Source organism: Bos indicus, chromosome 16 (assembly GCF_029378745.1).
Source record: "Bos indicus isolate NIAB-ARS_2022 breed Sahiwal x Tharparkar chromosome 16, NIAB-ARS_B.indTharparkar_mat_pri_1.0, whole genome shotgun sequence".
Taxonomy (NCBI): Eukaryota; Metazoa; Chordata; class Mammalia; order Artiodactyla; family Bovidae; genus Bos; species Bos indicus.
In genome coordinates this window covers 48,275,517-48,290,108 of record NC_091775.1, presented here as the reverse complement: position 1 = coordinate 48,290,108, position 14,592 = coordinate 48,275,517, and the positions used below count along the sequence as shown (strand labels likewise).

Here is a 14,592-nt window from a genome sequence, read left to right as displayed (position 1 = left end):
TGTTCAAGCTGGGTTTAGAAAAGGCAGAGGAACCAGAGATCAAACTGCCAGCATCTGTTGGATCAGCAAAAAAGCAAGAGAATTCCAGAAAAACATCTACTTCTGCTTTATTGACTACGCCAAAGCCTTTGATTGTGTGGATCACAACAAACTGTGGAAAATTCTTAAAGAGACGGGAATACCAGACCACCCTACCTGCTTCCTGAAATCTGTATGCAGGTCAAGAAGCAACAGCTAGAACCAGACATGGAACAACAGACTGGTTCCAAAGTACGAAAGGAGTACATCAAGGCTATATATTGTCACCCTGTTTATTTAACTTCAATGTAGAGTACATCATGTGAAATGCCGGGTTGGATAAAGCACAAGCTGGAATAAAGATTGCCAAGAGAAATATCAATAACCTCAGATATGCAAATAACATCACCCTTATGGGAGAAAGTGAAGAGGAACTGAAGAGCCTCTTGATGAAAGTGAAAGAGGAGAGTGAAAAAGTTGCCTTAAAACTCAACATTCAGAAAACTAAGATCATGGCATCTGGTCCCATCACTTCATGGCAAATAGATGGGGAGACAATGGAAACGGTGAGAGCCTTTATTTTTTTGGGCTCCAAAATCACTGCATATGGTGACTGCAGCCATGAGATTAAAAGACGCTTGCTCCTTGGAAAAAAAGCTATGACCAACCTAGACAGCATATTAAAAAGCAGAGACATTACTTTGCCAACAATTGTCCATCTAGTCAAAGATATGATTTTTCCAGTAGTCATGTACCGATGTGAGAGTTGGGCCATAAAGAAGGCTGAGTGCTGAAGAATTGATGCTTTTGAACTATGGTGTTGGAGAAGACTCCTGAGAGTCCCTTGAGGAAATCAGTCCTGAATGTTGATTGGAAGGACTGAGGTTGAAGCTGAAACTCCAATACTTGGGCTGCCTAATGCGAAGAGCTGACTCATTTGAAAAGACTCTGATGCTGTGAAAGATTGAAGGCAGGACAAGGGGACAACAGAGGATGAGGTGGTTGGATGGCATCACCGACTCGATGCACATGAGTTTGAGCAAGCTCCGGGAGTTGGTGATAGACAGGGAGGCCTGACCTGCTGGAATCCATGGGGTCCCAAGAGTCAGACTTGACTGAGCAACTGAACTGAACTGAACTCCCACTGGTTCCCAGGGATGGGGACTTCCCGCTCCATCAGCCAGCTCTCCATCCATCCTCTGGGTGACCAGAGAGACCAGCTGGGAGTAATTCCCCAAAGCAGGGAATCCAGACTCTAGTCCCGGTTCACAACCCTAACCATGCCACCGGCCAAATCACCTGACCTCTCTGCCTCAGCTTCTCTGACATTAAAATGAGTCGCCTGACTCATGCAGTGCAGACCCCCTAGAACATCTGAATGTACACAGGCCCCTCTCCTAGGAAGAACAAGGAGGACCCACAAAGTTTGGGCTGAAGTTCCAGGAGACTTCTGGGATTCTGGAGGCCTCCTTCTCCTGAGCCCCTCAGCTCTGACTTCCCACCCGGGGCACAGATTCAAGGCTAACAACATCAAGGGCCATCAACACAAGAAGCTCATGGTGGTTTTGGATTCACATGAGATGACCCAAAACATTTGGGGGGTACTTGCCTAAGGGCACCCTCCACTTTTCATTCCAAGGACAGTATTTGACATTTAGGTCTGTGAGTCATTTGACAGAAAATCTTCCCAGTTATGCAAGATTTTCACCAAGCCCAGGTCTTTATCACCCGAGTTTCCTAACTGGTTTATTCTTCTCTTTCCGACATGAGGAGTTTCTAACTAGTTTTAAAAATCAGTCTCTGTTCATCCTGACCTTTCTCCCTTTCCTCTTCCCCCACAAAGCAGCCGCTGCCTAAAAACAAACGTCACTCACAGGACTATGAACTCCAAAGAATAACAGTGGCTTCCACCATCTGGAGAGGGCAGGGTGGATGGGCATGGTGACTCAACATGGCCTGCAGGCCACTGAGCCAGACGCTGAGCACCAGTCCACCCCCAGATCCAGGACAGCAGGCACCACACAGCCTCACACGTGTGTACCTGCACACGCATTCACACACATTCACACACACACACAGCCTCCCTTCCCTCACTCCATCCCACCCCCTGGCCCATCACACCAAGCACAACCCTCCCCTCCCACCCACAGGTTCCTTGCCCTCTCCACTCACATCTGGGGCCCCCGGGTGTCAGGAGGCTGCCTCCCATGAAGTTGCCGACTCCATCATTTGAGATGACCCTCGACCTGGAAGGTGGCAGGGAACTGGGACTCCTTACTCTCTGTTCACACAAGTGACCTGTATGAAAACACCCCACACACACACCACCCTGCATTAATTAAGTAATTAATTCTGACATTAGTATCAGAAAAGAGTCTGATAACATACATACACCCCTGATAAGGAGATCTGGCTTCAAATACCCACTGACCCACCAACATCCCCACATTCCACTCTTGGCCTGAATTTGTTTTGCAACAGAGATGGTGGGTGGCCAGCAGAGGCCTGTTTTCCCTCGAGCACCCTGCTCTCCAGGTCCATACCTCCTCTCCTTCCCCAGAGCAGCCATCTGCTCTCCAAAGAGGAGTTAGGGCTCAGGACCCTCCAGGCAGGTCCCCAGGACCCCAGCCTCGTGCTCTGGGATGGTCACAGACTCTGTCATCAGCCCTTGAGTGTCACACTGCTGCAGGAAGGCCTTTGTACCCTTCTGCAAACATCTGTACCCAAAAACTCCTGGCGGGGAGGAATCTCCATGTGGGACCCTCCCGGGGAGAGAGGAGACCCCCACAGAGCCCCTGGGGGAAGGGTGAATAAGCCTCAATAGAGGGCCCTTGGGTGAGAGAGAAGCCCCCATGCAGGGCCACCTGGGGAGAGAGGAGCCTCCACACAGGGCCTCTGCAGGTAGAGGGGAGGAGACTCCATGCAGGGCCTGGGGGCTGTTTGCTGAAAGAGCTCTGGAGGGGACAAAGTGGCTTCAGGGGACAGCGTGTCCCAAGGGCCAGCCCTATTTCCCTCCAGCTGAACCGGGGCAGGCTTCACTACTTCCAGTGTCATCTGGTCCCAGGGATGACAAGTGTTTGCCGCAGACATGCTTCACCTGGGTAGATGGGCCCTGTCCTCGGGACCACCACCTCTCTGCGTGGACCTGACACCCCTCGGGGTGAGGCAGACAGAGCTCAGCTGTCAGATCCAGAAACAACCACCAAACACAAGACATGCTACTCATCTCTCACCGGCAATCTGAGGTGTCCGGCAGTCTTTCTGGGAGGGGTTAGAAGGGGACCCTGCCCCCTGGATGGGACCCAGGGGAGGGGGTGATGCTCCTGCTCAGCTCAGCAGCCCCCTTTGGCCCCACCTCTGCAAGTCTACTTGCTGCTGGGAGGCTGCTGTTCACGGCAAGCCCAGGGCCCAAGCATCAGCACGCCCACCTGCCTGCAGGTGTCAGCTTGTCCTCTCAGGGACAAAGGTGGGGTTTATGTCTCTAGCAACCTGACGGGAACTCTTTCTGGGCTATTCTCAGCCAAGGCTGGAAAGAGGGTAGCCATCCTTCCAAGGGAGGTCAAGGTCCCTGCACTGCTCCAGAGGGGGGCCGCCACCCCAGACCCCAAGGAACAGCAGCAGACCCTGGAACTGCAGTTGGAGACCCCAAACACGTCAGTGCGACAGCAGACCATCCCCCTAAAAGATGAGTGAGGACAAAGGCCTGCTGTGGGCATGGGAAAGGCCAGATTCAGAAATGAAAAACCAAGGGACCTCCCTGTTGGTTAAGGCACCAAGCTTCCATAACAAAGGGCACAGCGTTCGATTCCTGGTTGGGAAGCTAAGAACCTTCATGCCATGTGGCAGGGCCAAAAATAAAAACGACAGACAGAAATCATCTCTGGTCAATCAAGGAGCAATTCACGCAACAAGGTTTAAAGGCTGGTGATGCAGTGAGTGAGTCCTGCCCTTGGAGAGCTTTCATTCTGGTCCTCTTGAGCATTTTCTGGGAATCTCGGCTCCCGGAGGCCTTCCTGCCTCCCCTCTTGTGACAGGAGCTGCTTCCGTCACCTACCCAGCCACCACACATTCAGATGCAGTCCTGGCAAACTGGAGGTTCCGCTTCTTCCACATCCTCCCAGGGAAACGGCTGCACGGGCAGGTGTGGGAGCCCATGGTCCAGAGCCCCTGGGGGCAGCAGCAGCCCCACAGCGTCCGCGGTCAGAACTGTTCTGTCGCTGCTCCGGGAACCACCAGGAAGCCGCCCCACTGTCCACTCTCATCCCCTGCAGCTGCCACCACACCCTTCCCAGGGGTCTTCCATCTTCCCCTGCAAACTGAAGCTGCTAAGCATTTTTCTCGTCTCCGTGGGACCTATTTTTGACCTGACAGCAGCTACCGTCCTAGGATCGTGAACCTCCTCCCTGAGAAAGGAACCTGGTATTGACCCCTCCTCACTCAGAGGACCTCTCACATCTGAGGTCAGCTTCATCCCCTGACATCCAAGACGACGTCAGACTGGCCGGTGTAGCGATTACTTCCTGAGTCCTCCCACGGCTGCGCTGGGTCAAGGGCAAACACCACAAGGAAGAACCAGCAGTGTCCTTGCGGGCCCACTGCCGTGGCTTTCTCCACCACCTTAGTCCTGCAGCGAGTGGGTCCCTGGGTCGTGGGCAAGGAAGCCTGTGGTCCACCCGGATCCAGTTGAGAGGAGGCAGGCGTGTTGTGAGCCTGATAATAGCTCCACTGAGACCCACAGAACCCCAGGGAACTGCAGCAAAGCCCAAATCTGCTCACCAGCTCTCGGGGGCAGGTGACAGTGTCCTTGGAGCTCCGGCTCTCAGGAGGACCAACCATCACCACAGCGTGTGACCCAGCAGCACATGTGGTTACCTCCCCGGCAGACGGGGGCCGTCCGGGGCTTCCTGATCACTACCTCCCGCTGTATTTGTATTTGGAGTGTCGGTTTGTTTAGAAACATGCTATTGTGCTGGTGCTAGGTTACTTCAGTCGTGTCCAACTCTTTGCGACCCTATGGACCGCAACTCTCCAGGCTTCTCTGTCCACGGGACTCTCCAGGCAGGAATACTGGAGAGGGTGGCCATGCCTCTCTTCAGGGGATCTTCCCGACCCAGGGACCAAACCTGTCTCTTATGTCTCCTGAATTAGCAGATGGGTTCTTTAGCACTAGCGCCACCTGAGAAGCCCTGGTTTAGAAAGGAGTAGTAATCTTGAGAAACTGGATTTACATGCGCACACCGGCTCCAGGACCACATGGGGCGAAGGTGCCACGTCTAATAAGGGCACAATTTGCGACCTGAAATTGCTGAGGCTTTTGTGCCCGTCCACGAGACAGAAAGTTACAGCTGGCGACCGACACATGGCTACGGAGCAGAGTGTGCCAGTCTCTCAGCTGAGTCTGACTCTGCAACCCCATGGACTGCAGCCCGCCAGGCTGCTCTGTCTATGGGATTTCCCAGGCAAGAATACTGGAGTGGGTAGCCATTTCCTTCTCCAGGGGATATGAAGCCAAGACACCCCCAAATCTGCAGGGCTCCCAAATCAGCTAGGCAGCCGCCCTGCCTCCCACCATGCAGACTGATCACACTGTTCGACCCCAAACCCAGGTCATCCATCAAAGTCCACAGCACCCGGTGCTTCCATAACCCCAAGAGCACCAGTACTTGACCGTGGAGCCAGGGGTCAGGGCAGCCCTTGGTCCCTCAGGAGGCCTTAGATACAGTGGTCACACGCACAAGCAGGATCCCAGGATAAAAAATTCTGAGATCTCTAAATGATGAAAAGCAAGTGTTGGTCTGCTCAGTGTGTCCGACTTTTTATGGCCTCATGGATGTAGCCCGCCAGGCTCCTCTGTCCGTGGCATTCTCCAGGCAAGCATACTGGAGTGCGCAGCCATTCCCTTCTCCAGGGGATCTTCCCAACCCAGGGATCGAACCCAGGTCTCCTGCATTACAGGCAGATTCTTTACTGTCTGAGCCACCAGGGTCAAGCAGCAGAAGCGCCTGGCACGAAAGGAGTGTCAAAAAGCTCGTCTGAGCCGAGAAGCTGCAGAGCACAGGGACGACCCTCTGCCACAGAAAGACTCCTGGGGACCCGGCCGTCACGCCTCGATCCGCAGCCTCACACTTGAACTCGGCTGTGAACACAGAGGCCTGGGTGCCGTCCGGGTGTCTGCTGGCCCCACCTCTGTCCCCTCAAAAGGCCCACACAGCCATTACCGCCTCTGCCGGCCCGCGCCTGCTGCTTGGCTCAGAACAACCAGTTTTATAAAGAAATAAAAGCCATGACACTTTTATTTTTCTTTTTTCAGAAAACCGCAGACTATAGAGAGGAAAGCACAGTGCGGCCGCTTCGTACAAGTGGGCTGCGTGCAGCTTCGGCGCTTTGTTATCCATCCCTGCTCGGCGACAGAGCAGCCTCCCAGGCTGGCTGTCTCAGGCTCCTTCCCACCGCCTTATCTCTGTCTTGCAGGCAAAGTATGAAAATGACAATTTAAGATAACACATAATGGAGCTAATCTTTCTTCCAAAGATAAGATTTTAAAACCTGGAGTCACTGCATATTTGTGGGCTGGTGAATTAAATATAAAAATAGCCAACACAATCTCAGAGGCAGAAGAAGGTTTCTAGTAACTCCCCTCTGTTGTGGGCGCTTTTGAATAATGTCTGCTCCTCACACGCGGCTCATTTATTTCTCTAGGACCTAATTGAGTTTTGCTGTTTCCATATTGTCTGTTTTCCAGGCTGCCTTGGATCCGACAGCTGTAAACAAGCGAGCAGAAGCCTCAGACCCAGCTTAATGAGCTCCGCGCTGGTTCCCGCTGCTCGGCTCCGGCTCTCCGCACGCGTCAGTGAGGCCCATGGGGCTGCAGGCTCTGAAATCAGGCTGGGCTGTAAGGAATGGAAAATTCCCCAAGAAAGCGACAGAGAGGTTGGAGTCCAGAAGCCTCAATGGCTTGGCGGTGTCCTGCTTTCAGTCCTCCCATGGTCCCCTGGAGGGAATGGAGTGGGCTGGTCACTAGCCCCATGGGGCTCATGCTGCCCTCTCCCCTGAGGCGGGCACAGGCAGGCCTGGCGGGCCTAATGTCCCCTGTCCCATCAGGGGCTTAGTGGAGACCCGAGAATGTCCAGGCAGGACCATGCCAAGGCCAGAGAGGGCTTTCCTCGGTGCCTCTGCTGAGCAGCTATTGGGATACCATCTGACATGAGGTCAAGGTGCTCGACTCTTAAGGAGAGCATCCCTATGCTCCTCTGTCCCTCTGCTCCTCTGTCCTTCTGCTCCTCTCCCCAAGCTGTGCATGTGGAGCTTAGGAACAGTTCTCTTGTCTCTCCCCCACGATGAGGCAGTGCTATGAGCTGACCAAGCTCTCTCCTGAAGCCAGGCATCTTATGTGAGGATCATCACAGAGATGTCCCATGCACAGTACAGGAAACAGAACCTGGGCAAGACCGAGACAGCAAACAATCCCAAACCCCAACCAGATATCAGGAATGCCAAACAACCAGTGCCAGGGAAGGCTCAGTGGTCGAGGACAGAGGCTCTGGGATCATGGCAGGCACTCAGTGCACAAGGCTAGACTCAGTGGTCAGGACACATACTCAGCGATCAATGACAGACGCTCAGTGATCAGGACAGACTCGCTGATCAAGGGCAGACTCAGTGGTCAAGTAATGAGAGCTGAATTCCTATCGAGAGCTGCTGCCCATGTGCCCACTGTCCTGAGGGGGCTCACGGCCCAGATGGGAAGCAGAGTGGCTACCCGGGAACAACAGTCAAGCTGCTGGGGGCTCTTACCCACGTTGGCCAAGGTCAAGTGCAGCTGGCCCTTCACCACCGTGTGGACGTCGATGGGTCTGACGCAGCCAAACTTGGTCATGTCTCCACTCACCACCATGGCGTCCTGCTCGTATTCAGTCGCCACAACCTCCAGCTCGTGCGAGACCTGCACGGCCGGCCGCCCCTGGCGGAGAAGGTGCTGCAGAGGAGAAGACATGGGTCAGAGGGGGGCTGAGGCAGAGGCCATCTGCTCTGAAAACCCAAGTCCTTGATGTTAAAGACTGATGTCAGGTCTTTAACAAAGTGCATCCCGGTCCACCCACTGAGCAAACACAAGCAGGCCCGGCAGCGCCGCATACAGCCCCCTCTGCAGGGGTAAGTCGGGAAGTGCACGACAAGGGGTCCCTGAGGAAGCCCAGTGGGAGCCCTGAGGAGTCTCCACTGGGTCTCCACACAGGGAAGGCAGGGGGCATGCCAGGCAGGGTCGGGAGTGCTCCAGAGTGGCTGAAAGATGGGCAGCGGGTCTAAGGAGGGACCACAGGACAGACGGAGCCAGGTCAGGAGAGTCTCCAGGCCAGACCCAGGCTCTGTGCCAGGCCAGGCAGACCCAGGAAGTATAGGGATGTTCTGGAGCCCACTCTTCTCTGCTAATCAACTTTAACCCCTCAGTCCTCGGCCTGAGCCCAAGGGTAGTGGGGCCAGGAGGGAGGGAGGGCTGGGCCCCTCCTCCTGCATGGCCTGGAGAAGGTGACCAGGCCTCTCGACTTCACATAAAAACAAAAGCGTGGGGCCAGGTTAAGTTCCTGCTTCTGGAATTCTGGCCCTGTCCCCCCAGCATCCGTCCTCTGTCCATCTCTGGGGTGGACACACTCAGACCAGATCCCTCCTTAGCAGGTCTGGGGGCTTCCAGCTGCATAGACCCTGCTTGCTCAGCAGTGCTTGTCCACATGATGCCAACACAGGCATGGTTCAGGAGTCTTGGTGGCCAGATGGGGTGAAGACCCCTCCAGAGGGACACTGGTCAAGGCAAGAGGTGACGCCCAGCTGCCCAGGGAGCAACAATGGCAATGAAAACAGGGTATTGCTTCTCACCTCAGAAACTGCAGAGACTTTTCTAAAAGCTAATAATCATAAAGGGTAGGACGGTAGTAGCTCAGTCCTCTCCAGCCATGGACCCCACCCAGTGCTCTGCACACACTGCCCCCGGCTCCTTCCACTGCCCTGGGGGCGTCACCCACTCAGGGGTGGGTCCTGAGACCCGGGGTGGGGGCAGTTGCAGCCGGGTCAGCTGAAAGAGGGAAGAAGGGAGGGAGGAGCAGGTGGCTCTCTGAGGATGGAGAGCACAGGGCCAGAGCCACTGCAAGGGGACAGGCAAGTCCCAGAGCCATGAGCTCCTCAAGGGGACAGGGCGCTGAGGAGCAAGGGGGGATGGGAGCGGCCCTGCAGGTCTCAGCGACCAGCCATGCAAGGCTCAGGCAGGGCAACCTAGGGGGCTGTGGCTGGAATCCAGAAGGAAAACAACTATGGGGCTTCCCTGGTGTCCAGTAGTTAAGAATCCACCTTGCAAGGCAGGACCCATGGGTTTGATCCCTGCTCCGGGAACTAAGATCCCATATGTGGTGGGGCAACTAAGTCTGAGCACCACAACTACTGACCCAAGCACCACAACCACTGAGCCCAGGAGACACAACTACTGAGCCTGAGCAGCAAACCAGAGAGACCACACGCCAAAGCAGAAGACCCCACATGCCGGAACTAAGACCCGATACAAGCGAATAAATAAATAAATAATTTTAAAAAAACAGGGGATGAAGGAAAAGTGGATGAAGGACAGAGAGATTCCAGAGCTGTAGGGATGGCCCTGTATCCTCTTCCGCTCCACCCCAGGGTGGAGGCTTGGGGGGCAAGCCCTCAGGACGGCACATGGGCAAGTGGATGTGACCAGGGCCTGGTCTAGAGGCTGCCGTGTGAGCCCATGCTGACCCTCTGGGGTCCTGGTCACACGACAGGGAAGGTTCATGGAGAAGCCCCGGGGAAGAAAATTGAATTAATGTGTAGATTCAGTTTTAGCCTATGAGGAAAATAGAAAGCACAGTTAGAAAAAGGATGAGATTCTGATTCTCGTGATTCATGGCACTGAGAATAGGCATCGGGAAATACTTCCCCAGCCCATCACTCACTCATCAAGTCTCCATCCTGAGGGCGCACCTCGACGGGCGGGCCCAGCCCCTGGGGAACAAGGCCGACCCCTTGCTGCTCTCAGGGAACTGCCATGCTCACCATCGAGGGAGCAGAGCCAACATTACCTGCTCGACTGAGGATCTGATGACTGGACGGATGTAGGCTAGCTTGATCAAGTTTAGGCTCTGTGAACATCGCTTCCTTTGGAGAAGGCAAGGACTCGGCAGTATTTGAATTTGTGAACCAAGAAGCCAGGCTGATGATGCCCAGCGCTGGGCAGTGACCAACACCGCCAGGGGACAGACCTTACAGGAGAGACTGTGGGAAAAACCTACCTTCAGCTGAACGGCAGCAGATCCAATGAGAAGCAGGGAGTCCCCATCCCAGACGTCGATCTGCAGGGTCTGCATGGCCAGGTAGCGGGCGAACCAGCGCTGCTCCCCGGGTCTCAGGAACCCGGGGTCCACCAGGTACTTCCGCTGAAAGCCCGGAGACCCTGTGCAAAGAGGCCCCGAACAGGCCCAACAGTAACTGGAATCATTTATCATCTTTATATACTTGGAGGACTTTCTGCTCTGGGCATGATGAAAAATTTCCACTTCTAGCAGAGCCGTAGCTTAATAAATATATTAATCAAAACATTATAAAATACCCAAATTAACGACAGGAAGAGTGGTGTTCAGAAGACTATATTTCTTTCCAATATATGCAATAAGCTACTCCTCAAATAAGATAGATGTGTTTCACCAAGTCCTGGTGAAACAGTCAATGCTGAACAAGGACAGATGCCCTGATGGGGCCAGCCAAGGAGTAGGAAACCTGATGCATAGGATTTAGGGAGAAATACCATCTACTTCTTCTGTTCAAACTGGGACATTTAGGGACTTCCCTGGCAGTCCAGTGCCTAAGACGTCACCTTCCAAAACAGGGGGTGCAGATCTGATCCCTGATCGGGGAGCTAAGACCCCATATGCCTCAGGGCCAAAAAGCCAGAACATAAAACAGAAGCAATGCTGTAACAAACTCAAAACTTTAAAAACATGGTCCACATCAAAATATCTTAAAAAAAAAACAAAAACAAAAAATTTGGACATTCACCAGAGACAGAAGATGTGATAGATAGGTAGAGAGATAGATAGAGAGATAGATATACAATGGAATATTACTTGGTCGTTAAAAAGAATCAAACAATGCCATTTGCAGCAACATGGATGGACCCAGAGATGATCACACCAAGCAAAGTGAGTCAGAAAAACAAATACTATAAAATATCATTCATATGCAGAATCTAAAACATCTACAAGACACAAACAGACACACAGACATAGAGAACAGACTTGGGAATGCCAAGGGGGTGAGGAGGCAGAGGAGGGAAGGACTGGGAGTGTGGGGTCAGCAGACGCAAACTGGTACATACAGGGTGGGTAACTAACAAGGTCCTGCTGTATAACACAGGGAGCTATATTCAATATCCTGTGATAAACCACAGTGGAAAAGAATATGAAAAACTATATATATATATATATATATATATGTATATATGTACAACTGAATAACTGCTATACAGCAGAAACATACGTTATGTTACAACATAACATTGTAAACCAACTATACTTCAATAAAGTTTTTTAAAAGCTGGGATATTCACACACAGGCATGTGCAGAGCCTAAACTGAAACAGAGCTTAGCACACAGTGCTGAGCCCACCCCAAGTCACCACCCAATCCCAACACACCCAGTCCTACAGGAGCCCAGGCCTTTCTGGGGTCCCCCTGGTGTCAGGCTTATCAATATGAGATTGGAGCTGGACTGTGGCTTCTGCCTTCACCTTTTCAAAGTGGCATCATCATTAATCCTCGATTGACAAAAATGTCACTGAAATCACCATTAGTTAAAGTGCAGGAAGAGCAAAATGGGGGTGAGAGAGTCAATTCCTAGGCAGGTTGATAAGAAGTCCAGGATCCCCAGAGAGGAGAAAGGGGTCTGTGGCTCTCAAGGAGGAGACAGGGGTCTGGAATTTTCAAGGAGGAGGAAAGGACAAATGTCTTTTTTCTCTACATTTCTTAGTCTTAGTCACATAAAATGCTTTTTTCTCTAAGCCCAGAGCTGATGAGTACACAACAAACAACTCAGCTTAAACTCTGTATTAAGGGCTTTCCTCATAGGTCAGTTGGTAAATCATCTGCCTGCAATGCAGGAGACCTGGGTTCGATTCCTGGGTCGGGAAGATCCCTAAAGAAGGAAATGGCAACCCATTCCAGTATTCTTGCCTGGAGAATCCCATGGACAGAGAAGCCTGGTTGGGCTACAGTCCATGGGGACCCAAGAGTTGGCCACAACTTAGCAACTAAACCACCACCACCAAGGATTATATAACAATTATGAATCCTACTTGAGGACAGTTTCTCCTTCTTGAAAACCTTCTGACTAATCCTGTTATCTTAACATGTATATTATGAGAGTGGATCTGGTAAGATCTTTCTATTGTTAGTTCTAATCCTGTCATCTTAAAATGTAAATTGTGGGAATGGGTCTAGTAAGATCTTTACAACCTTGAGGAATTCTTTTGATTTATTGTAATAACAACAATAATAAATTTATTGTAATAATTTAAAAAGTATATAGCTCCCTTCCTAAGACTAGTGAGGGGGGCATTCTCCATCCCCCTTCTGATGTCTATGTCAGATGCTTTCTCTGTCCCTTTTCACTTTAATAAAACTCTACTACACAAAAGCTCTTGGGTGATCATGACTGGTCCCTGGTCCCAAAGCTAAATCTTCTTCTTCAGAGATCACAAATCTGACATCATTCACTCGTAAGCTATCAGGGGAAACATACTGAATACAGCAGTTCTTCCCTTTCCATCAACCATATAACAGTATTTTAAAAGCAGTCCATATAATCAAAGCTATGGTCTTTCCAGTACTCATGTTTTCTAGTACTCATGTATACACATCATGTATAATGTGAGAGTTGGACCATAAAGAAGGCTGAGCACCAAAGAATTGACACTTTCAAATTATGATGTTGGAGAAGACTCTTGAGAGTCCCTTGGATAGCAATGAGATTAAACCAATTCAAAAGGAAATCAAACCTGAATATTCATTGGAAGGACTGTTACTGAAGCTGAAGCTCCAATACTTTGGCCACCTGATGCGAAGAGCCAACTCACTGGAAAAGACCTTGATGCCGGGAAAGATTGAGGGCAAGAAAAGAAGGGGGAGGCAGAGGATGAGATGGTTATATATCACCAACTCGATGGACATGAATTTGAGCAAATTCCAGGAGATAGTGAAGGACTGGGGAGGCTCAGCGGGCTGCAGTACCGCCAAGGGGTTGCAAAGAGTCAGACATGACTCGGTGACTGAACAACAACAAACCTGGGGAGGAAGGCAGATGTCCACTCAGCAGCCTGAGTTGCCAGGGCAGGCTTAGACCCGCACCCCCTGCAGCCGCCTCGGCCCAAGGGTATCCACATAGCGCTCCCTCCACTCTCCTCAAGGCCAGGGCAGTGGGAGCAGTGAAGCAGGTCAGGACAGCACCCACCGGGGGCTGAGGGGGAATAGAGGGTGGTCCTGATGGGCCCAGGGAACACAAAGAAAGGTCCAGACATGTGGCCCTGGCTCCAGCCAGAAGCACCCCCTGCCCCGGGCAGTGCTGGGCAGGACAGTACACCGAGCAGCAGGACAGAGGCCACGGGAGAAGCTGGGAATGATGTCACACACGGCAGGCCAGGCCCCAGTGTCCCATCTCCAGTGCCCAGAGCAACTCACAGGGCCAGTGGAGGTCAAGGACCCTGCTGCCCTGCCCCAGCCCCACCAGCCTGGGTATCTGGTCAGTCTCATGACACCCACCCTGAGGCTGCTCATCCAGGTGCCCTGGGGACTGGAAAGAGGACCAGGCAACGTGGAAGGTCAAGTTCACAGCACCGAGTAGCACCCACCTGCTGGGCCTCCTGGGCTGCAGAGGAGTATAAGAAGCACCGACCCCTACCCTGGTCAGACTGCTAGCTCCAGAACATGAACTGTGTGGGCTGACCTCCCAAATGACACCACAGACACCCTTCCCTGGGGGCCCTCCACACTCACCTCCAACACCCCCAGCCCCACTGACCCTTCACCCAGACTTGCACTTGTGCCTGAATGCAGCCCATCCCAGCTGGACCCTGCATCTTCTTCCTCAGCCAGATCCTCCTTGCGTCAATCCAAGTTGCCACCAGGCGCCGTATCCTCTCGACACCCCAGCTGGGCTCCATCATCACCACATCCCTTCGGCAGGCAGGTCCTCTCAACACAACCATGAATTCACATGCAGTACATGCCCCAGGCCCTGTGTGGGGTCATGTGGGGGGACAGGATGGACAGGCCCCTGCCTTGATGGGGCTCACGGTCTCAGGTGACACACCGAGCCCAGAGCTGACAGTGTGCTGAGTGTCACACATGGAAGCCATCCTTGTCTGGGGGCAGCCCAAGGCCCCTTGTGCTGGACATTCCCAATTCCTCCCCACTGTAGGCTTGGACCCCTTCACTCCTGTCCAGTTCAGACAGCTGGCTCCTTGGTGGCCTTTCCTGAGGCCCAAGCTCCCTGCAGTCCATCCCATGGCAGTGCCAAAGCACC

The 14,592-nt window shown here is 52.7% G+C and overlaps 1 protein-coding gene across 9 annotated transcripts in view; it reads right to left on the bottom strand.

Moving 5' to 3' along the window:
- Positions 1-14,592, bottom strand: part of NPHP4 (nephrocystin 4) — a 138,339-nt gene that overhangs the window by 18,021 nt on the left and 105,726 nt on the right. For all 9 annotated transcript variants that reach the window (XM_070768315.1, XM_070768314.1, XM_070768308.1 and 6 more), the window contains 3 exons: positions 10,311-10,471; positions 7,813-7,993; positions 2,191-2,316 (listed from right to left, as the gene is read on the bottom strand). In XM_070768315.1, the coding sequence (XP_070624416.1) occupies positions 2,191-2,316; positions 7,813-7,993; positions 10,311-10,471 (468 nt within the window). The remainder of the gene's footprint in view (positions 1-2,190; positions 2,317-7,812; positions 7,994-10,310; positions 10,472-14,592) is intronic.